General features: G+C 37.7%; 4 protein-coding genes across 7 annotated transcripts; 3 read left to right on the top strand and 1 right to left on the bottom strand.

Annotated features, from left to right (window-relative positions):
• Positions 1-92: 92 nt before the first annotated feature.
• Rpl6 (ribosomal protein L6) lies at positions 93-1,621 on the top strand. Its single transcript, XM_078182997.1, has 4 exons — positions 93-136; positions 601-801; positions 881-1,154; positions 1,227-1,621. The coding sequence occupies exons 2-4, from the start codon at positions 601-603 to the stop codon at positions 1,571-1,573; spliced, it is 822 nt and encodes a 273-aa protein (XP_078039123.1). The 5' UTR covers positions 93-136; the 3' UTR covers positions 1,574-1,621.
• Positions 1,622-2,918: 1,297 nt separating this feature from the next.
• Positions 2,919-6,996, top strand: E(z) (histone-lysine N-methyltransferase E(z)). 4 transcript variants are annotated; one of them, XM_078182994.1, is made up of 12 exons: positions 2,919-3,196; positions 3,606-3,919; positions 3,999-4,235; positions 4,316-4,532; positions 4,702-4,722; positions 4,918-5,018; positions 5,089-5,266; positions 5,342-5,716; positions 5,809-6,099; positions 6,183-6,365; positions 6,440-6,605; positions 6,701-6,996. In XM_078182994.1, exons 1-12 carry the CDS (start codon positions 3,061-3,063, stop codon positions 6,759-6,761), a joined length of 2,280 nt encoding a protein of 759 aa, XP_078039120.1. In that variant the 5' UTR covers positions 2,919-3,060; the 3' UTR covers positions 6,762-6,996. The 4 variants fall into 4 exon arrangements, with proteins under 4 accessions (XP_078039120.1, XP_078039119.1, XP_078039121.1 ...); XM_078182993.1 differs by having other exon boundaries at positions 4,699-4,722; XM_078182996.1 differs by lacking the exon at positions 2,919-3,196 and adding an exon at positions 3,386-3,535 and having other exon boundaries at positions 4,699-4,722.
• Positions 6,997-7,320: 324 nt separating this feature from the next.
• On the top strand, positions 7,321-17,952 carry Adcy2 (adenylate cyclase type 2 Ac76E). The gene is made up of 19 exons (XM_078182149.1): positions 7,321-7,825; positions 9,735-9,901; positions 10,170-10,499; positions 10,591-10,785; positions 11,043-11,149; positions 11,271-11,382; positions 11,525-11,652; positions 11,727-11,885; positions 11,972-12,104; positions 12,726-12,802; positions 14,394-14,499; positions 14,688-14,752; positions 14,852-15,028; positions 15,401-15,689; positions 16,079-16,242; positions 16,321-16,561; positions 16,960-17,214; positions 17,296-17,413; positions 17,499-17,952. Exons 1-19 carry the CDS (start codon positions 7,777-7,779, stop codon positions 17,762-17,764), a joined length of 3,138 nt encoding a protein of 1,045 aa, XP_078038275.1. The 5' UTR covers positions 7,321-7,776; the 3' UTR covers positions 17,765-17,952.
• Positions 17,953-18,022: 70 nt separating this feature from the next.
• On the bottom strand, positions 18,023-22,949 carry Hexo1 (beta-hexosaminidase 1). Its single transcript, XM_078182150.1, has 6 exons — positions 22,832-22,949; positions 21,077-21,488; positions 19,844-20,290; positions 18,893-19,404; positions 18,694-18,824; positions 18,023-18,583 (listed from the first exon to the last, which is right to left on the bottom strand). Exons 1-6 carry the CDS (start codon positions 22,900-22,902, stop codon positions 18,351-18,353), a joined length of 1,806 nt encoding a protein of 601 aa, XP_078038276.1. The 5' UTR covers positions 22,903-22,949; the 3' UTR covers positions 18,023-18,350.
• Positions 22,950-23,045: the final 96 nt, after the last annotated feature.

Below are 23,045 nucleotides of genomic sequence, written 5' to 3'. Positions count from 1 at the left end.
CGAATGAAATTAAATTTGTTGAATTATCGAAAATTATCGAAACCAGTCGATGCATGTATCGATTTAGAATTGTAGCTACAGAGTATGCCCTCTAGGGGGAAACACTGTAAAGGCTCTTTTGGCCGCACGGTTTACGGTAAGGATGAGTGACAATATCAACAGGCCTAATAATATCGAAATAATCTCCTGTTTCAGTAAAAGGAATACTATATATTTTCATAAATATTACGTATTTCATGAATATACTTTAAGAAGAATATAATATTTTTGTCATAATTTTTATAACTCCATTAATTTTAACAACCTAATATTATGGGAGATTACTGTTTGACATTTCAATATTCTCGTTAATAAATTATTGATATCTGTTTATAAGTTTTAATTTCATGATACTTTTTTTCATTCTACATAGATTTGTTAAAAGATTTTTCTTTATATTTTGTGTTTGGTTTTGTGAAAACGTGACATAACCTATATGAAACATGTTTGATAGAAAATTACAGTAGTGGGAGTCCTATAGTCGTATACACTTTTTCACTTGAACCACAAAGAATTCATAATTCTTGCTTTCTTCTTTAATAGTTTATATTGGTTTTGTAGATGACGAAGGTAAAGGAAGAAAAGGGCTCAGAAGTAAAGTCCCAGGAGAAGAAAGCTCCTTTGGACAAAAAGACTGGAAAGAAGGGTCGTATCAGGCCAAGGAATTATGACTTGGGAAATGGTGTCTACAGATTCAGTCGTACTCGCATGTTTCATAAGAAAGCCATCTACAAATTCCTAGGCAAGAAGACTCCAAAAACTGTATGTTTTATAACAGCATATCTCTTACTTGGTGTTTATTATATAGAGATATATATTCATTGCTAATGATTAATAACAGGTTAAGCCCAAGAAGCCGGTAACTGTTGAGAAAACAATTAGTGGTGACAAGAATGGAGAAAAACGTATTGTGTTATTGAAGAAAAGACGTGCGAACTACCCAACTGCAGATCCAGTAACTGTACATCATTCTAAAAAATGTTTCCGTGACCACCAACGATATTTGAGGCCATCTTTGAAACCTGGAACAATCTGCATCTTGCTTGCTGGTGCTCATAAAGGAAAGCGAGTTGTTTACTTGAAGCAGCTTAAAAGTGGTTTACTGCTTGTTACTGGTAAGTGTTATATATGATTAATTTTAAGTAGAAATTATGACATAATGTTAAATTATACATTTTGTGTAACAGGCCCATTCCTGATTAATTCTTGTCCCCTCAGAAGAGTTAGTCAAAATTACGTGATTGCGACATCTACATGTATCAATATTTCGAGCTTGAAGCTCCCAGAACACATTAATGATGATTACTTCAAAAGGAAACGTGAGAAACGCGCAAAGAAGGAAGAAGGTGATATTTTTACCAAGAAAAAGGATAAGTATAAAGCAAGTGAACAGAGGAAAGCTGACCAGAAAGTAGTTGATAAATTTGTTATTTCTGCCATCAAGAAAAACAAAGAAAAGAAACTATTGTTTACTTACTTGTCTGCTATGTTTGGTTTGAGAAGCAGTCAATATCCCCACAGGCTAAAGTTCTAATCTTTTATGATTCGAATACAAATACATAATAAATACTGAAAATATTGAGTATAATTATTACTTTCTTCCTTATCTTACTGAATCTATTAATTATCTATTATTTTATAAATTACATATAAAAATTGATTTAATATCTTATGGGTTTCTGTGATACATAAAAATTCAGATGGAATTATAATGTCTCTCTTTTGTTTTATTAAAACGTTTCAATTAAAAATAGATACTTAATGTTTAGAATACGCAGTTGTTTAGTACTTTATTCAGTACAAAACATACAAATATATATCAAATACAAAAATGAGAATTGATATCACTATATGTATAGTTCATGTAGAATATTTTTATATCTATACATATCTTTTGATATTTGATATATTTGATTGGCTTTGCGCGTGTGTGTCATATGTACAATATTGTATGTAAATACAGTAATCTCTCAGTTCAAGAACTATATTCGGGGGTAATAAAACACTTGAATTGAGGCAAGCAGCGATTTGCTGTAGACTGATTGGAGAGGAAACAGCGAATGAGCAAGGTAGCACAAACACATATAAAACGAGTCACATCGCAACCAATATAGCTTATCTCGCTTTATTATGCTTGCGATCTCATTCTTTCCGCGCAACCGTACGTCCTGGCGCTCCGCGGCGCAATATTCGACTTGTACTTTTCGTTTCCTATGAGTCGTATATATTTGCGAACGTTGCTTAATGTATATTGATATATGGATGTTGCACGTGACTAGTGTAAACTCCATATCTTTTGCTGAAAAATGAAATATGATTCACAAAATGTCTGTGGTCACTATACTCGTAAAATTGAGAAAACTATTATGTATCAACTTTAAATCTGTTCTAAATGTGAGAAAAGATCAATTGGCACGAGGCAACAGAGATCGTCTCTCATTGGTCAGCGTTTTTCATTAATAACTCGTAAACGAAGCCGCGGATTGCATTTGTGCTACGGAAAAAAGTTACTTGGAATGACGTTAAGACTGCCTTATATCTGGGGTTAACATAATTTTAGGATACCTTGTATATATATATATATACTACATATGTACTATCTTTGAATCAAACAGTGTCAGCCGAGTAAATACACATATTTTGTTGAGATCCGCAATAATAAATAGTTCTTTATAGTACATATAAAATTTGTATGCTGTATGTACAATTCATAATGGTCAAATATGTGTGTGTATGTAATTTACATACACCACAAACCATATTATGTGTATAAACAATGTTGCATTAATACACTGTACATACATATGCATATTGTATGTATACATGTATATACCACAATAAGCTATTATGACCACTAGAGGGCAATAAGATGATGCCATTGTTAGAGCATTGACATCTGATGTGCCTCCTGCCTGTGTGTCATCATACCTGTTTGTGTGTGCGTGAATGTTGTGGATGCGCGGTTGCATTTGCAAATTGCAGTATTAGACTTTTGCGATTATGAATTAAAATTCTGTGGCAATGTCGAAAGCTAAAATCTCTGCAGAATGGAGGAAACGCGTAAAGTCCGAGTATATGCGTTTACGGCAAATGAAACGCTATAAAAGGGCAGATGAGGTAAAGATAGCTTGGAATCAAAATCGCAAGGTTATGTCTGGTAAGTATGTTTTTTCCATAGTATATCATTTAACTTTGTTTATGAAATATGGGAATAGTTCTTCTTTTTTAAAACTTATTTATGTCATTTCGAGCAACAAAGCAACCTTATTTTTATTACAATGCACTGATTGAAAATTGGTTACAAGTAGCCATAAATTAACATAATATCCTGTTTTACAGTATTGTCAGATTCCAATTACTATTTCAACTGTAAACATTGTTCGAATTAAAGATTTTTGGGAATGAAAATTATTAGATTGTTATAAACTAAGGAACTTAATATTTCATATCCATGTCTGAGTATTTTTCAAGAAGATGCAATGTAGTTTTTGTCTCAGTAAGGCATGATGAATGTATAAGGCTGTGAATCAATTGATAAGCATTTAATGGCTAAATCATATTATTAGAACTATTAACAACGGAAGAGAAACGATGGACAGATGGAAAAGCAATGTGGTTAGCGATGCAAGACATTCCTCCTTATGTTTCCTGTATGAAGAAAGCAGAAGTTACAAGCTCTGATGGAGATGTCCAAACATGTCCTGTTAAAATCATTAATGCTGTAACTCCTATACCAACTATGTATACCTGGGCACCTATACAACAGAACTTCATGGTAGAAGATGAAACAGTTCTGCATAACATACCATATATGGGAGATGAAATTTTAGACCAAGATGGCACATTTATCGAAGAATTAATAAAAAATTATGATGGAAAAGTATATGATCAGATTGTTCTCTTTTATATAGTTTTGTCATGTGTTATTAATAGAAGGATAAAGTATCATGTAATTTTAGGTTCATGGAGACAGAGAATCTGGTTTTATGGATGATTCCACATTTGTTGATTTAGTAAATGCTTTATTACAATATGAAAAGGAAGATAGAGAAAGAGAACAAACGAAGAAAGGAAAGGATAAGGAAGACGATAAAGAAAAGAAAGATAGCGGGAATATTAAAATCGAGGTCAAGTCTGAGAAATCAGAAGATGTTAAAACAGAAGGGAATCCATTTCCATCAATGCACATTTTCAATGTAAGTAGAATGCTTAAATAAAAGTAATGAATGATTGGTTTCATGTACAAATGAGTTTTCCTTTTTTGCATTAATTCCAGGCGATATCCAGCATGTTTCCTGACAAAGGGAGACCAGAAGAGTTAAAGGAAAAGTACATAGAATTAACAGAAAGGTCAGACCCAAATGTTCTACCACCAGAGTGTACACCTAACATCGATGGTGTGAACGCAAAGAGTGTACCTCGGGAACAAACAATGCATTCGTTTCATACTTTGTTTTGTAGAAGATGTTTCAAATACGACTGTTTTCTACACCGTGAGTACAATAATGATGATAGACTCAATTCTTTTCAAATTTAATAGCTTAATTTATTTGCAAGAACCGTGTTAAGGTGCAGTGTTAACCGCGATACATGTAAAATCTGAATATATAATCAAGCATTTATTTGTTTCAATAATTTATGATTCTTGATTTATCATAGCAGCCAGGGGAACTTCGCCGCAAGGTAAAGAAAAGTCATACAAGAGACCATGTTTGAACGAATGCTTTTTTTTTTGTGTTGTTTAGCACGAAGACATCGTCAAGGATTCATCTGCAATTATGTGCATTCGTTGCTCATTGTTGTGTCTACAAAGTTCTTGTGTTCGTGCAGTAATAACTTCCGAATATCATTCCTCTAAACTTGTTTTGTTACTTGCAGGCCTTCAGGTCTGTCATCCTGGGCCAAATCTGCAGAAACGAAAAGGACCCGACCTGAAACCATTCTCTGAACCATGTGGGACAGAATGTTACATGCATTTGGTAAAAAGGGAAAGAATAAAGTACATAATTGAAACATTGACCTGCAAATAATTCTTCTTTTCTTCACTAGGAAGGAATGAAAGAAAAACTCGCGGCTCAAGCAGCTGACATCAAAGACGAAGAAAGTGATGAAAAACGCGGAGCTCCAAGAAAAGTACGGAAACAAGCGAGTGTTGACTCTGGAAATGAAGCCAGCAGTGAAGACAGTAATGATAGCAATAAGTATAGTCAAGGAGGTGGTTGTCAAGGTGAGATTACAACCAATCATTAGAAATAAAAGTCCTGAGATTATTAATATTAATTATTATCTTGTGTCGAATTAGATTTCAAACAAAATGTGAATAAAGAAACAAAGCCGGAGGAGTCTGTGGAAGATCAGACCCAACCGGAAAATCAGGTGCCGTTTACATTACTTGGTCTTAACAAACGTATCAAAACGGAAAATGAGCTTTCGTGGACTGGCTCGGAACAAAGTTTGTTTCGTGGTCTGCACAAGGCTTTTCCTGGTAATCCATGCGCATTAGCACAGATAATGTTGACAAAAACTTGTCAAGAAGTGTATAGATTTGCGCAGAAGGAAGCCTCAGATATTCCAGCAATCGAGAACTTGAAAGATTTTACACCTCCACGCAAGAAGAAGAAGAAGCATCGACTTTGGTCTATGCATTGCAGGAAAATACAATTAAAGAAAGATTCTGGTAAATACTGAGACTAGACAAATTTAAGATATGTAATTATTTTAATTAGTTTGAATTTTATTTAATAATGTGAACATTGTTTCCCATAAAAGGTGCTAATCATGTGCATAATTTTGCGCCATGCGATCATCCAGGAAGACAGTGCGACAATTCCTGTCCATGTATACAAGCTCAGAACTTTTGTGAAAAGTTTTGCCAGTGTAGCAGCGAATGCCAAAACCGGTTTCCTGGGTGTAGGTGTAAAGCTCAATGTAACACCAAGCAATGTCCTTGTTATTTAGCCGTAAGAGAATGCGATCCAGATCTCTGTCAAACTTGCGGCGCGGATCAGTTCCATATTACGAAGATATCTTGTAAGAATGTCAGCGTTCAACGTGGTCTTCGTACGTAACAAATTTTTCTAATTAGGGATTCATCAGTTTTTTCCGCATTACCAAGTCTGAATTATCGATAAAATCATTTGTAGACAAGCATCTTTTGATGGCGCCTTCCGACGTCGCTGGTTGGGGAATATTTCTTAAAGAATCTGCAGCTAAGAATGAGTTCATTTCGGAATATTGCGGAGAGATTATTAGTCAAGATGAAGCCGATAGAAGAGGCAAAGTGTATGACAAATACATGTGCAGTTTTCTGTTCAATCTGAACAATGGTAAGAAGAATTGTAATAAGCGTTATTACTTATTCGTATTATAATGTATAACGTTTGGCATCCTTCATTCGTAGATTTTGTTGTGGATGCAACAAGGAAGGGAAATAAAATACGATTCGCCAATCATTCGATAAATCCTAATTGTTATGCAAAAGTAATGATGGTAAACGGTGATCATAGAATAGGTATTTTTGCCAAGCGAGCTATTCAACCCGGCGAGGAGTTGTTTTTCGATTACAGGTAAAGTTAATTAACGTTATTACATATTACTGCCCTTTCAGAATGTTTTACGCTACGTTTACTTCATCTCTCCGTTTCTCTATGTTCATTTACAGATATGGACCAACAGAACAATTGAAGTTCGTCGGCATCGAACGGGAAATGGAATTTCTGTAATTTTCTATCCGTGCTGGAATTAATTGCGTGACGTTGTAAAAAGATTGTTACTGTTTAAAAAAGAAAACGAGAAACTGAACAGTTTCCACGATGGGTACCTGAGGCCACGAATTCATTGGATAGGTTTAACATTCCACGGTATTCAAGATACGAAAAATACTGAACAAATTTACGTTCAAGTTGCAAACTGTCTCGCTTTAATAATATCGATCAATAAAATTTATTTTAAAATGTGTCTAAAGATCCATTGTTATTTCTATTCCAGAATAGAACATGAGAAAGGGGGCCGCGGTGGTCATACCTATGAAAAACAAACCAAATCGTCTTATTTAAGCAAGTTCACTACGGGAATCGCGTCGGGTCGGGATCGTAACGGATCTGTAGAATGTAGTAATGCTAACGAATAAAAGAAAAACAAGCAGAGTGACTAATACACTAAGAGTGTGTACGGTTTTGTATAGTTTGTACGATGATGAAACTAGCTAGCGAGGAAGTTACACGGAATGGATTATAGGAAAGCTTTCCGATAAACTTGGCTCGTAATTCGGCCACCAGTTGCAAGTTTCTCAGCCGCAAAAACGGTTGGGATGTACGTTTCCCCCGGTAGCAAAGCTTTTCATTGACTAAGCTCGAGTATCGAAATTAGTGTTTCCGGATACAATATTGAGAAAACCGAATCGCGGATTGTTGCGTAAATCGTGCGATTATTGCCGGAAAGGATATCCAACATCTATCGAGGGAAACCGACGGTTTACTTTACTAAGAAGGATCTAGACACGTGAACTTTCGTAAAAGGTGTTTAGATGAGTGGCGACACGCGCAGGATTTGAAGCATTACAATTGCATTTGATTTGCGTTTACGTTCGAAAATCTAATTGTGCCAATTTGCCCGATTTACGGGCGCGGAAGACAGGCGTCGTTTGAAATAGCCCATTGTCATAATGCGAGGAACGACGTGAAGATTCGATTGATTTGTTCGATCGCGGATAAAAATCCACCGGACCAGACCGAAGAAATGGAGAAGAGGACGGAGGAAGATATTGCTACCAGCATGGTAAAGGAAGGTAAAGATCGGGTGGATACGTACCTATTAAACAATTGGAAACAATGACAATTGTTGCTAGAATATGTATGATCCGAGTTAACGCACGACTGAACTTGAACCGGAATTAATGGCAATTAAGGCTGACCCATACGCAAATACGACGATCTCTCCGGCCGATGGCTGCGAACGCGGAATCAAAATTACCTACCGACCCGACGTCACAGACACCAACAGCGGAAATAATATTTATGTGTGACTAATTGCGATCAGTACGCAGTGCAGGAGCAAAGGGATATGAAAATCTGACGGCATAGATCGAAAATAATTCTTGGTGGTGGGCCAACTGCTGAAATTAAGGGAGCACCCGGAGAATCGCGGCCGCGGTCGCGGTCGCGGTCGTGGAACACATTGCCCGTTCCCGCTGTGTCTGCTTCCTCATAAACACTGACTGCTCGTGTCCTTTTTTGGTTGCATTTCGAGTGTCCCTCACCTCGGGATTCGTTTCTTTTGTAGCCGCATATCCGGAGTACATACTTCGACTCGATTAAAATTTGATCACCACCATTTTCTTTCGCCGTCGGTCGTCGTAGATGAAACACCTTGCTGTTTGAGACTAAAAAATGTAGTAAACGATGGTCATTAATTCCCCGATTATTGCCGCATTATTAATTCGTTTTCCTTTGCGCGAAATTCGATGCCGCGATTATATCGCGAGCGCGTGTCACTAGTAGCGATTTTTGTTAGGGACACCGTGTTGTTACAAGCGCGCAAGTTAAGGCATACTTTCGTTGGCAGAGAATAGCCGATCCGAGAGAGTTTATTTCGTTTTACAATGCGAGACGGCAAGGGATCATGTTTCTGAACGAGTCATTTATATTTGCAACAGCTCCGTGTCACTCGGAAGCTTTTCTTGTTCCCTTCGAATAAAACGCGGCGGAAATTTCGTTAGAAATTTTTGCTGGTTCCGTTTGGATTGCAATTTCATTTTACTCGATGCGTATCCTGCTGTTAATGAGGGAATACGATCTGCTTAGTAATGCTTCTATCACCGCCGCCGACACCGCGGCCGCTATTCTAACGCGCATTGATCGACGCTCCTGTGCGACACTCCCTTTTTTTTTAAACGGGATGAGTATTTGTTATCAACGAAGTTGATCTGGAAATGAATAAAACTCAATCGAGCAAGCCCCGTTTGTCTCCGCTCTGGATTTCTTATATGTTTCTTATAAAGGAGCTGTAGTAACTCAGATGAGGTCTGACTGGTTTTGACAATTCCAACTGAACCTTGAGATAAGGGAAGTCACAAATAAAATTTGAAGAAACGGCATTGATTGATACCACAGCGACGCAGCGATACTCCTAAACTCGTTTGAAATATTTATGCTTTTGATCGAACTTTATGCTCATTTTTAGGAATTTCTTACCAGTAAAGTTATCAAATCCAAAATTATACTCGAATTATGTTTGAATCTATTTTCTACTCGCTATTTCAAACTATTTTTCAATTGCTATTAAAACAATAATGCTGTTTTATCTTTTTAATCGTTGCATTATTTATTCTTGTTAAATTTACAATTTCCTTATTCGAATTACACAATTCTGCTGATTCTTTTACTTTGCTTTTCTTTAAGCACTAAGAAAATGTTACTTTTGGGTAGTAAAGAGAAACATATGTAATGCAATTAAGAAAATTGTACATTGCTAACATTAGCATAACATTTAGCACAACATAGCATGCATAACATTGCTTCTGATTTCATTTTTTATTGAGACTATTTATGACCGTAGCCGGCGAAATAGCGAAAACGAAACTTCGGTGTGTTATACGTGTATATATGTATTTACTTAATTTTCTAGACCAAAGTCTCCCTTTGAAAAGAAATATGGTTGAACACACTATTCTTTCGGTGCTCGATATTGGTTTTTAGAGAGATCGAAGGAGTCCGCTGGGAATGAAATGGATGTCGAGGAATTGGAACAGCTTCGGGACAAGTACGAAGGAAAGTTGACGGCGTCTCTTTACACCGGCACTCTGCTTGTCGCGCTAATCGGCTCGATTTTAGCCGTGGGAGTTATTTGTGCAGCGAACTATCGGGTAAATTCACCTCGTTCCGATTGTTCTTAATATTGTTTTCTTTATGAATGTGCGAACAATTTAATTCTGCGCGTGTGTACAACTCGCTGTATCTCATTAAAATAAGAAGAGAGTAAAATTGAAAACGGAACGAGCGTCGAGGCATAATTCGAGAGAAAGGTTCAACAATGAGAGATAATCTAGATCGCTTTCCCTTAAAAGCTTCAATTGCGAAAGTCAATTACTCGGCGGAGGGTAGAACCTTACGCAAGGTAGTTTCTGTTCACAGGATCTATATAGAATGGTCGTTCCTGTAACAAGCTTAACGATAATGATCTTCTCCTCGTTGAGTTTGCTGTTGCTGACACAGCTGCCGTCGACGTTAACGTCGGCTAGGACTAGATTTCTCATAGGCTTCGCAGCTTCCGTGATTCTTGGGATCGGAATTTTGAGCTTGGAGAGTTCCGTGTCCTTGTTCATCATGATAGTCGCGATGGTGGCTGTCGTGCCGAGAGGATCTCGTCAGACACCAACTATCCTCGCAGTCATCTTCATCGTAGTTTACGTAGGCAGAAATGTCTTGTTCTACAGTTACTCGAGTCTTTCCAACGTAGCCGAGGTACCTGCTTTCTCTCTGTTTATCCTATTTAGCTCCGTTCTGGTTGCGTTCGTGTCGGAGTAATTTGTTTGTTGCTTGTTCGGTTGTTTAGACGTGTGGGGATATCGTGTTCCTGACTGCCGCCGTTCTAGCGGGTTCCTATTACAGTATACTAACCGCGAAAGCTCATAGTAGAACGTTCTCCGGGACTAAAACGGTTATCGAATCCCGAATCAAGCTGGAATGTGAAAGGGAGCAACAGGAACAGCTATTACTGAGTGTTATTCCTGCTTACATCGCAGCTGAGGTGAGTTCTTTCAATTTCGGAAATGTTTTCTTAATGGACGAATGCAACTGAACAGAAGTACAAAAATCGTTTCTAAAGATTTCGCGACTTTTCGGATGAACGAGACCCAATTACGAGATACAGTAGCATCAGATAAAAAAAAATTAGTGGTCTCATCTAAGCTCCGTTGATTTCAACGAATTGTAATTTATAAAGAAATAATTGACCAATTAATTCGCATACGAGGCAGCTGAAATGTACGATTGATCCTGAGGCAGGTAAAAAGAAGTATCATGTTGAAAATGGCGGATGCGTGTCAAGAGGCCACCAAGCACCAGCAAACCAGATTTCACGAAATGTACGTGCAAAGGCATAACAACGTTAGGTAAGCCGATAAGTCCTAGATCGCAGAAGGTCTACGGAATAAAAGCGATACGTTTCAAACTGTTAACTCTGCACACATAATAACGACGGAACGATCTTGTTTCAATTGGCGCGCGAATTAGTATTCTGTACGCGGACATTGTGAATTTCACGCCCCTTTCGGAACAATTGTCTGCTTCGGAACTGGTGCGAACCCTGAACGAACTGTTTGGACGATTCGATCAAATAGCACAGGTAAAGACAAGTGGTTTGCTTCTGCCTCGTCTAAGTGTGTAACACGTCTGTCTCTATTAATTGATTGCCTTGCACGCATCGTGTTCATCACGACGACCGGAACTTCTACAGGGACCCGTAAACATTCAGCATGCATTTTTAGGATAATCAATGCATGAGAATCAAGATCCTGGGTGACTGTTACTACTGCGTTTCAGGACTGCCGGTCTCGCGGCCGAATCATGCGTACAACTGCGTGAACATGGGCCTTGAAATGATAGATGCGATCAGGTGAGGGACTACGAAAGATAGCTGTGAAATTGCGACTCTTTGTTTCGGTGTTTCTCGAACGTTTGGCACGTTAGGTTTGTGCGGGAGGCGACCGGGTTCCAAGTGGACATGAGAATCGGCATACACACCGGGAACGTCTTGTGCGGGGTGCTCGGTTTGCGCAAATGGCAGTTCGATGTCTGGAGCGACGACGTCTCACTGGCGAATCGTATGGAGAGCGGCGGTTTACCCGGGTATAATTAGAATTCTATAGTTCCAGAAAACGTACAGTCGCTTTTTTAGCTTCTCTAACTGTTTCCCGCATTCCTTTCTCATGTAGGCGGGTACACATCACCAAAGCTACCCTCCTGCAACTCGGCAACCGCTTCGAGGTCGAACCCGGTGACGGAGGATCTCGAGAAAGTTATCTGGCTAGCCACAACATCGAAACTTTCTTGATAGTACCGCCGAAGGTGAAGCGATCAATTCCACACAATTGCGCGTCAGGGATTCTGTATTTTCGATTTCGAATTTCATCTAAACTTCGGGATTTGAACTGTGACTTTTGAATCCCTCGGGCAGTCTTTGGATCGTTTTTGAACGATAGGGATTTTATTGCCGATGTGTAATTGGTTTATCTTTACGTTTCATTATCTATCGTTTTAATTGGTTTACACTTTATCGACCGGTAGCCTATAAATCGGCTTTTCCCCCCGATCGGTAGCCTGTGAATCGGTTGCAATAATAACCATTAATTTCGTATCTATTATTATGATAAATGTCTTAGATTGTACTACAAGTTTCAATATCATTATATAACTTTGCATATATTAAATATCTTTCGCGGTTAATAAGATAAATAAAATCAAAATAGAAACGAAAATTTTTACGACCGGGTGACCGGTCGATAAAGTGTTAAGTATTTCCCTTCGAGTCGCAGAACGTACGATTATTCTTCACGTATTTAAGATATGGTGCTGCAAGACTCAAACAATCGATTTTGGTATATTACGAAAGGGTCTTACATGTTGTTACTAATTAATATGTCGGCGAGGTATGTAAAAGTAGCACAATGATTTTTTCGTTTTTGTTAGAAAAGTGGAGAGAACGGCAAGGGAGATAACGGCACAGGAAAGGAGGGGAGCAGCCTTACTACAAGGATGCCGTCGAGGTGAGTCCAAAGTTAGTTCATTAAAAAAGCCAATTTCATGTAAAGGGTTTGTGTGATGCGATGACACAGCTAAAACCACTTCTGCAATAACAGCTTGTACTTTTTCATGCAATTGTACGTGGAACTAAAATATGGTAATTGAGAGGCTAACGAAATATTTTGAGGGTATGGAAACGTTTAGGAAACTCCAGCATTTATATCTCGCAAGAAATATTAATTTATAATTGAAAATATCGAGCGGATGATTGATGCTCCTTTCGTCTTTCACTAGAAAAGTAGCATCTTTCATGACAAGTGGCTCCGGTTGTGGTAAAATCTCGAAGTTTAATCGAGAGTCCGCACAGCGCCAAAGAGGGTAGAAAACACACAAACTGTTCGCCATAATTGACCGTAGATAAACCCCTGAAACGAGCTTTAAGCTTTTGCTACAAGTGGAACCACTTCTCACAAATGCCACTACTTTTAATTTCCGCTATTGATGATTCTTGCTCACTTTATTTTCGACAATAAATAAAAAAAGTTCTTTTGCAAGATGTGAATGGAATGGATTCTTTTTAACAATCATGTACCCTTAATTTGTTTTTTAATGCTCTAGTATTCTTTTAATTATTGACAAACAAAACAAGAAATTTTTAAAGAAAAGTTACGAAGATAATGGTTATGGTAACTTTTAGTATGAAATCGACGCGGTTAATCGCTAACGTTAATAGTAACATTCAGTTATTCAGATTTTTCTAGATGGATAAGGGCTAAGACATTTATGTGCCCTCGAAATATATTCTTCAATTATTAATTCTGATTATCCAACATACTCGGAACATAGAAGAACGAATATACGTGCAAATTTAACCTTTTGCATTCGAAACCATTTTAATAGTAAAACTAAAACAATTTTCCTGTCTCGTAGTATTTCCAAGCTATGTAACAAGATGCACTTTTACACATACGAAATTGCTTCTTGTAATTCATGCCAATAGTTTTGTTACTTATAATTTTTTAAATCTAAACTTTGTTGGTACAAAAATTATTTTGGAACGTGATAAAAAAATTTTAGTGGTGCCTCAGAGTCACCACTCGAGCGCGAAGCTTTAATTTCCATTAATTACTGTTTAATTGGAAATTCCTATTGTATACTAAATATATCAAAACGCTATCATATTAAAATTTCGTTATAAAAATATTGTACATAATTTTCAAAATTATACCTTCTATCCAACCAAATTAACTTTTGCTACAACGTGCTTGTATTAGCTGCGTAATAGCTGGAAGTGTTTCATGTCGAGCTTGCTAATGGCTTGCATCACTTAAGGCGACCTGCATAACAAAGCCTGACCTTATAATTCAACGTAACGATATTGGTTAAACCGATCGGTTGATGCTGTATATGTATACTGTTTGTGTACTCTAACTGAAATCTGCTTCTGCAATTATGCAGATATTAGGCGAGTGTAAAATAACAATAAACAAAATATTCGTCAAACGTTCGCCAAATCTACAGATGAGATTAAGTGTACTTATCACGCTGGTCGTCTTTGCATTACATGAAACGAAGATTGCAAATATTGAAAAATCTCTCCTCATATTCAAACAGATCGCGACCAAGCAGCAAAATGACGAAATACGTGGAATGCTGGGGCGCGGACAAACCGTTCGCTAATATCGCAGAGGCTACACTTGCAAAAAATGTTGGCCTAACAGTAAGTAAAAATCTCCTTTCTTCGAATTTTCGAATGAAGAAACTATGTCTGACGGAAATCGAATTCTTCTTCACTAATGCTTCCACGATTCATCATTCCGAACTATAGACGTGCGAAAGAATGAATTACTGATAAAAATATTAGAATTCTCATAAAAAAAGATAAATCACGGTTCCTTTTTGTTACAGAGTATCGCACTGATTGAATCGAATCTTTTGGAGAACAATAATTCCAGTTGTTTCGTTGACGTAAAGTGAGTTGCTCTCTTTTCTTGTATTTTTGATAAAAAGACAAATATAATGATGCCGTATTATTTCATCGTCACCTACGTTTACGCGTGCAAACATGACAGACAGTGGTGCAGCGGAAATGGTACAGATGGTATGTCACCCTTTACCTATCGGTTCAACGACCAAACCGATGAAACTCGGTTCCGTGAACAGATTGATGAGCAATATGCCTGGTATCTGCCCGCCTCCATCGTCATTTACGCGATGATTTTCGTCATTCAGATCCTCTATTTACCTAAGTAAGTGTACCAAGCAATCTCCGACGCTATGAAAATTTTGTAGCAGTTCTGCATTCATGTGATGAACTTAATCAGTAATCTCAACAAATAATACCCCACTTGCTGTTTTTGAATAGTTCTTAGAAAATCAAAGTCCAACCCTTAAGAATTTCTTAAAAATTTGTTCGAGAACTACGGTAATCTCACCCTTGAAAATTCCTCTTTGAAAAAAGTCTCGAAAATATTCCTGAAAATTTGTCATTGATAAGAATCCCGGCATTTCGCACTACGCAACTCGATAAATAAAAATTAGCTGCGGCAAGAGTAAATGCGTATTGCATAGTAAAGATAAACGAATGGAAACTCCCCAGTGTTAAATCCTTTCTGTTACAGAAGCATTATAGTTTACAGCTGCTTCCTGACAGGTTTGTTGTTGCTGTTGATCCTCGCCGTGACGTTATGGTTGTCTGCTAGAACAAAAACCGAGAGCGAGCACGCCAGTAATCGGTTAGCCAAAAGCAGACTTATTAGAATAATGGTATACTTGGTCACGATAGTTTTGTCGACCATCTCCTCGATGCTTAGCTTGATCGACAGGGATCAGATAAATGAATACTTTCCACCAAATCGGCAGGATTTCGTTCTGACACCGTGTATTAACTTCCACTTTCGTCGATTAGAGGTATAGCAAATGTATATTCGCACACACACATACAGTTATGGACAAATAGATGTGGACACCAAGTAAAACGGAATAACTTCTTTAAACTTCTTTGCTAGACAATCTTTTTACAAATATAGTAATTGGATGGAATAACAAACAATATAAAAAAGCGATGTCTTTTCAATTTTTTTTTATCTGAGCCTATAGCGAAAATTTGAAATACACGCCCCTTACTTTCCACCCTTATAACTAAACAAATTCAAACATCAGTCGAGTTCTGCGGATCTCCAAAGTTTTGTAAGAATCCAAAAATGTGCGTCCAAAACTGTGATTACTTGACACGGAATAACCCATAGCAATGATTCTTATGATGGAGATAGTATTGTAATAAGGGGGTGTTGCTTTAGTTTTATATCTATTCCGCGGTGATGACTTTGATCGTTGGTTGGACCCACCTGCGCGTCGGTTTCTTGCTGAAATTTTGCGTAATGTGCACATCCGCGATAGTAATACTGATCACACTGTCGCAAGTGCCAGTCTCATGTTTCCACCACTCCTTAGAGAACGATCAGTAAGTGATACCAAGATTACATTGTTGGTCCTTTGAAGATCTCGAATACCATCCGATAGCTTATATGCCATATTTCAGATATTATTGGGCTCATTATTTGCTTCGAATTGGATATTTCCTTATACTCGCCTGTCTAGTGCTTCACGTTTTGGATAGGCAAGTGGAGTATACGTCTAGGATCGATTTTCTCTGGCAGAGTAAACTGAAAATCGAACAGGAACAGGTAGAAACGATGAGAGGCATTAACAAGATCCTCCTCGAGAACATATTACCGGCTCACGTGGCGGAACATTTCTTAACGAATGCAAGGGCTACTCAGGTAAGATGGATTGTACAAACCTTATCTCTGCAATGCGGATTATTCTATAAATTGGTCTAAAAATTATTAAAAGTTAAAAATCAGAGTACTTAACTTCTTTTACTATTTTATCTAACATTATCTTCTAAAGTGTGTCTTCTGCAATGGAAGTTCTGTAAGCATGTTTGCTATAAGAGTTACTTTTATTTGTATTGTCAAGTAATTTTTGTCATAGTAATTTTTAAATCAACCTGCTGTTTATGATACTTACGTATATCGATAATCGAGTGAAGTGTTTTGATAAACAGGATTACCTTGAAAAATATTGCTTTCGACACAAATATTTCTCTAAAAAAATAATATGATTTAACAAACAATGAGAACATGTTCATTATTACGTCGTATCGTGATTGCAATAGGAACTTTATCACGAAAGATACAGCAGTATCGCGGTGATGTTCGCATCGATCCCGAATTACAAAGAGTTTTACGATGAGACTGACATTAACAAACAAGGATTAGAGTGTTTGCGTCTTTTGAACGAGATTATCTGCGACTTTGACAAACTACTGCTAAAACCAAAATTCTCCGGCATCGAGAAAATTAAAACCATCGGCAGCACTTACATGCTCGCTTCGGGCCTCAGTCCGGGAAAAGAGGACACTGATGAGAAGGTGACACGCGTCTTCTTTTATTGTTGTTCAATCAAAGGGAATATCCTGATCTTTGTTCTCTACATATTGTACGATTTTTAGGATCCGCTCAAGCAACAGGATCACAACATAATCATCCTGGTCGAATTTGCTCTTGCTCTGATGACGATTCTAGATCAAATCAATAAAGAATCATTTCAGAGGTTTAAATTGAGAATAGGTGAGTTCTGCCACGTATCATTTCTACGAAATTATAACCACCGTGCCCATAACTTCTACAAATTGAGAGCGTTTCTTGGTCAAAGGATTGAATCACGGGCCCGTGATAGCAGGCGTAATTGGAGCCCAGAAACCTCAATACGATATTTGGGGAAACACCGTCAACGTAGCATCCAGAATGGATAGCTGCGGAGAAATGGGAAAGCTCCAGGTCACCGAAGACACCGCCAAGATTCTGATGACAGCAGGATACGAATTGACCTGTCGGGGACCAACTTACGTCAAAGGCAAAGGAACCTTGACCACGTATTTCTTGAAGACATCGTTCGACAATAAGGAAGATAGTTATTGAGCTGGCGACAAAGTGCGAAAAATACGTAAAAGCGGAAAAGAAGGAACAGTGAGAAGGACCGTCGATTCATTCGACTTTAAACACACTTATATCATACTTATATCATATCGTAATCATAAATTCGAAAACATTATCACGAATATATAACAAATATAAATTATGGAATCGATCAACGTGTTGATTATTGATCTTTCTACGTCCTGTTACGACGTCTTTACACATTTTCCAAAAGCATTATCCAACATATTTCACCTATTTTCATATCGCAGTTAAATTTGAAATATTATATCAAAGGACAAGCTACTACGCAGTCGCAGAGAAATTAACGAATTGCCACCTACGAAGCGTAAAAGGTTTATAATGATAAAACATGATTTTTTCTTACAGTCTGATTTGTGACGCCAGTCACTCCCTAGATGAATCGAGTATACTATTCTGGTCGCAGGCACTAATATAAATAATTAGGTAAGAGATAAAAGGAGAATATGCAAGGTGATGATGGCGAAATTATTATTAAGAATAGAGAACTAGAAATTTAATTGGCTTTAATTTCTCTAGACAAGCCGTTCGAATGCTTTAATGCTAGTTAAGCGTAACATTGGCCCTGATTTTGCAGACACCATTCGGGTTGCAAAGACTCTGCATCGAATCCTCTGGACACGTATCGTTCTCTCTGTCTGAGCATTCTTTGCTCCGCGTGAATCCAAGTCGAATTTGGCTCTGCCCACAGTCTTTCAGCTAGTGCTGCAGCTCTGGGCCAGATCTTCGAATCAGTAGTGGCACTGTCAGCTTGCTCCGACCAAAGAGCAGCTTCACCCCCTGTAACAAAATACACACACACGAGCGTAGAATGTTTATAGAATCTTTACAGAATAATTTAAATAGAATTTTCTCCAGAAATGCTAAAAAAAAGTAGTACAAAGGTTTACCTAATATATGATGCTTCTTGGTCAAGAGATTTTTCGATTTTACTATCATCAGAGGAGAATTATTGTAAACCTTCTGCCAGCCTTTGTAGGGAGCACACCAATTTTCCCCTTCGCCTACCCAGGCCGCAGAGCTGAAAGGAATTCGAACGAAGAAGATGTGATAGAAAGAAGTTCTACAGTTAGCAAATCGTTTGCTCACCCGCAGTCTAAATAGAGCGCATCGTAATTCGAAAAGATCACGTCGAAATCGTTACGCAACAGTCTGTCGATCGTCGGATCATCCCCAGTCGTCCAAATCTGAATGATGTACTTGCTAGGTTCGAGATAATTAATATTCTCGGGGCTGGTCAAGCCGCTGGTCCACAATATAACAGGAATTTCTTTATTGCCATTAGCGACTATTAATTTCTCGAGTGCTCTGCTCTGGAAATGATTCCAGAGCTTGTAGAAACTCGAATCCGATAGATTCCAGCCTTGCACAGACTGCATCCACTCCGTTATAACAGGCGAAGACTTCCAGCAGTTCAAGTTCACTTCGTCACCACCCATGTGAAAAATGTCTGGCTGAAAATCTTCCACCATATCTTTGTATATTCCTGCGAGGACATCGTACATCACTTCGCTGCTCGGATTCAATTGGCCGCATGGTGGTTCGACACAGTAGCTCTTCCAGGGCTCTGCTTTGAAGCAAACGATCGCATCGTCTTTCACCTGAAAAAGGTCCTCCCTTACATATTTATCGAAGATTAAACATCAAAGTATGATCACGCAATCATCAGATGCATAATTTGTTCCCATTTTCTTCGGTAAAGCATTTTTCGCACAAAAATCTTAGAGATGGTTGCTCGTATCAGCAATTCTAAATAATTCGTCACGTTGTTCGCCAAAAATGGGAACAGATTGTCTTTATTAGAACATTTCGATTTCATTAACTTCTTATACCCGTGTATGTCACAAAATGAACAAAGAATGGTTTCAAGTAAGCCGTATAAACTTACTTTATTGATACATTTCCTTTCGACAATCAAACGAAACAAGTTTAAAAATTGATTTACAGATCTGGAATGTAGATACAAGTGTTTGCGAGTTAAGGGGTTAATGAAAACTATTCTTAATAGAACAAATACGTAAGAACATAGATCAGATTTACCCATTGCCATCCTTCGCCTACGTGGGCAGGTGCGTCGAATTCCGGTAATACTCGAACACCACGAAGGAGCCCATGCCTGATGATGTCTTTCACATCTTTCTCGGTGTAGACTTTTTCAGTCGAGTACGAGCCCAATTTCGAGAATTCCGGCCAGGTTCGACTCACATAGGGAAAACTATGGGAATCGATGATGTGCCAGTGCAAAGTGTTCAACTTCGACATGGCCATTCCATCGATCGTTCGTAATATCGCGGATTTGTCGAAGAAGTTTCGACTTGTGTCCAGCAACACTCCGCGATAAGGATAAACAGGTCCATCAGAGACCGAGACCTCGCTCGGAATTTGTATTTGATTTCGCAGATCGTCGTAAACAATCAGCTGACTCAACGTCTCTATGGCGTGTCGGGCACCGAAATAGGATTTCGCAGTAATTGTTGCGTTTATTACCTAAACATTAGTGGCTACGATTATTACAAATTACGCATGATTTGTTTCTTTTGAAATATACAATACAACTAAGAAAGATTCCATGGACTGATCGAATTATGTTTATAACGATTAGACTGCGGATTTATATGCAAACCGAAAATTGTCATATAAACATGTTTTTTTCCTTAATTTTCATAGATTGAAAGTAGTAGAACAATTGTTTGAGAGTTTTTAAATATTTCGTATTTGAGCTACTAGTTTTCGTCATAAATGCATAAAATCCACAGTCTGGTAATGACAGAGGAAAATTTTAACTCTAATTGAATGGGGTTGTGCTTCGTGTTTTAAAAAAATAATAAAGTTATTTAAATTGATCCCATTTTATAAAAGACTGCGACGATTTCAAAAACTTACGGGAGAAGAACTTTTTAATAAATTAAATAAAACCGATATTCATTTGGGTCCAAATCTGAGAAGATGTTGGAACAGGATTCCATTGATCAGCTAAACATTCAAATGTGCGGAAAAAAAACACCACACTATAAAATCTGTAGAATATAAAAACGAAAGTGACACCGGCTGCTTATAAATTACTAAAAGTCCATTGTCCAGCGATAGGTCTAATCCCCTGTGTTGTATATTTTGGCTTATCCTCCGATCAGTGAGCACGCGGTTCACCTTGACTCTCCGATCATCTTTTTCTCTTTTTTAAAACGTCTCGAAAGAAAATATGCTAACTAAAAAAAAAAGATTGGAACCCGAGAAGGAGAGAACTTCTTCTTTTTTCTAAATTGGTAATCTCACCGTTTTATCCACTTCGGAAACTGTTAGGGTGTAGCTTTCATCTGTGTTCAGTGTAAGCTTAATATTGTCAACTTCGTGTAATTCATGGAATCGTAGGAACATGCTGTAACCATTGACTTCTACCGATTTTCTATAGGCAGACTTGGCGGCATTCTTTTTCAAAAGAAGTACATTTTTTTCTAAAAGCTCCTGGATTTGCGGGCCACCATTCAGATCTGCTATTGAGATCGAATTGGGATTAAGTTGGACCATGGTTCTGCTCAAAGAGAGGTGACCAGTTGGTTTCGGCCATAACGAGCTGGACGCGCCGCAAAATAATTCACATACTTCCAATGATACCGGGACAACCGTCTCAGGTGTGATTAATTGTTTTTTGCAAAGTCCCGCCTTGCATGTGTAGTGCCATTTGGAACTGCATACAGAATTAATTATTTTTTCAAAATGATTATAACATTTAACGATTGCGGAAAAATTTAATTGACTTAAAGTGGTATAAAGTACAATTTGAAGTCGCAAAATTATACATATATCAGTCCTTAAACATTATTCGAACCGATAATCAATCTTAATATGAATTGCTGATATAATCTTCATGGAATTAGATAAAATACATCTTTTATAAGTTAATTAAAAGATCTTTTGTTTTTATTATATACGAAATATTTCCTGCATAAAAATTGCTTATTACTAAACGGTCTTGAAAAGACTTCCCATGATTTTGTGCTTATTAACTAATAGCTAATAGCTTTCAAAACGCGCGAATTTTTCACTCAGGTTTTTCTATGTATACCTGATCTGTCTCATCCGGTTCCGTCTGTATTTTGTTCACCAAGAAGCCCGTAAAAATTATTAGCTATTCTTACTGAATAAAGGGATCAATGTTGATGTCATAACAAAACTTTTATGCATAAGGGTGTCACAATGTACCTATAAAAAATTGTACCAGCGAAAAAATATTCATGTACCATTCAATTGTTTCTAATGCATTTGCGCGAAACGAACCGTTCCGTCTACGTTTGTGCCGTAAGCAGATGATTCACCCTACATACACGATCATCTCACTAATGTATATGTTCATATTCGTTTTCTTGAGAAGTTTCTTTTGTAACAGTAGGATACGCTCAATTTTGTGAGCAATTATATTTATTATTAAAAACGCGGCCACGTAAAACGATTGCCTACTCGCGAAGATAATTATTTCATAAAGGAAAGTGAAGTAGCATGACTCCATTTTGGTATTTGTCTGCCGAGAGTCTGCGTGATTTGCTTTTCAGATCGAAACATTTATCTACGTGCACAGTAACCACCTGTTGCTTTCACCGTAGCATAAATAGACCGTGAGTCTCGATTTCTATTCAAACTGATTCACCGAACGAGTTTATCACAATTTATATTTGATCTTTATATCCACCGACACGCCACTAAAATAGCAATAAAACATGGAAAGCACCATCGGATCCGTTCGTAGTTAATTATAAAACATTCAATTATAATTGAAGAAACATCATTACAACATGATTTGTACGAGTCGTCTTACTGATAGCACATTATTTACAGTTGCATCAATAAGTCAAATAATATCGCATCAATATACATATACAATACAGGTCCGTTGACAAAGGAACATATTTTATTAGCTTTAAAATCAACAAATTTAGTAGCTTTACCGCTGTAATGAATGTCCAACAAAAGCGATATGAATTATAAGTTTATCAACGGAAATATTTACGGTGAATATACATGGAGATTACTTACCGGTAAGAGTCCGTGGCGTCTACCTTGACCGTAACTTGAAGGAGGAACGCGGCAATTAATAAAACAATCATACTGCTGAAATAACACCTACGCACAAGGAGATCGTTGCACCGTGTGTGACCACACGGCTTTCTTCGAACGATTAAATTCTCCTCTTCGAGCAAGTATCGAACATGCGTTGGAAGGGGAACTAAGGAGTGGCGTCTTGTCAACA

This window comes from Augochlora pura, chromosome 6, assembly GCF_028453695.1.
Source record: "Augochlora pura isolate Apur16 chromosome 6, APUR_v2.2.1, whole genome shotgun sequence".
Lineage (NCBI taxonomy): Eukaryota > Metazoa > Arthropoda > Insecta > Hymenoptera > Halictidae > Augochlora > Augochlora pura.
Note: the sequence above shows the minus strand (reverse complement) of the source record. Positions and strands in the feature narration are given on the sequence as shown.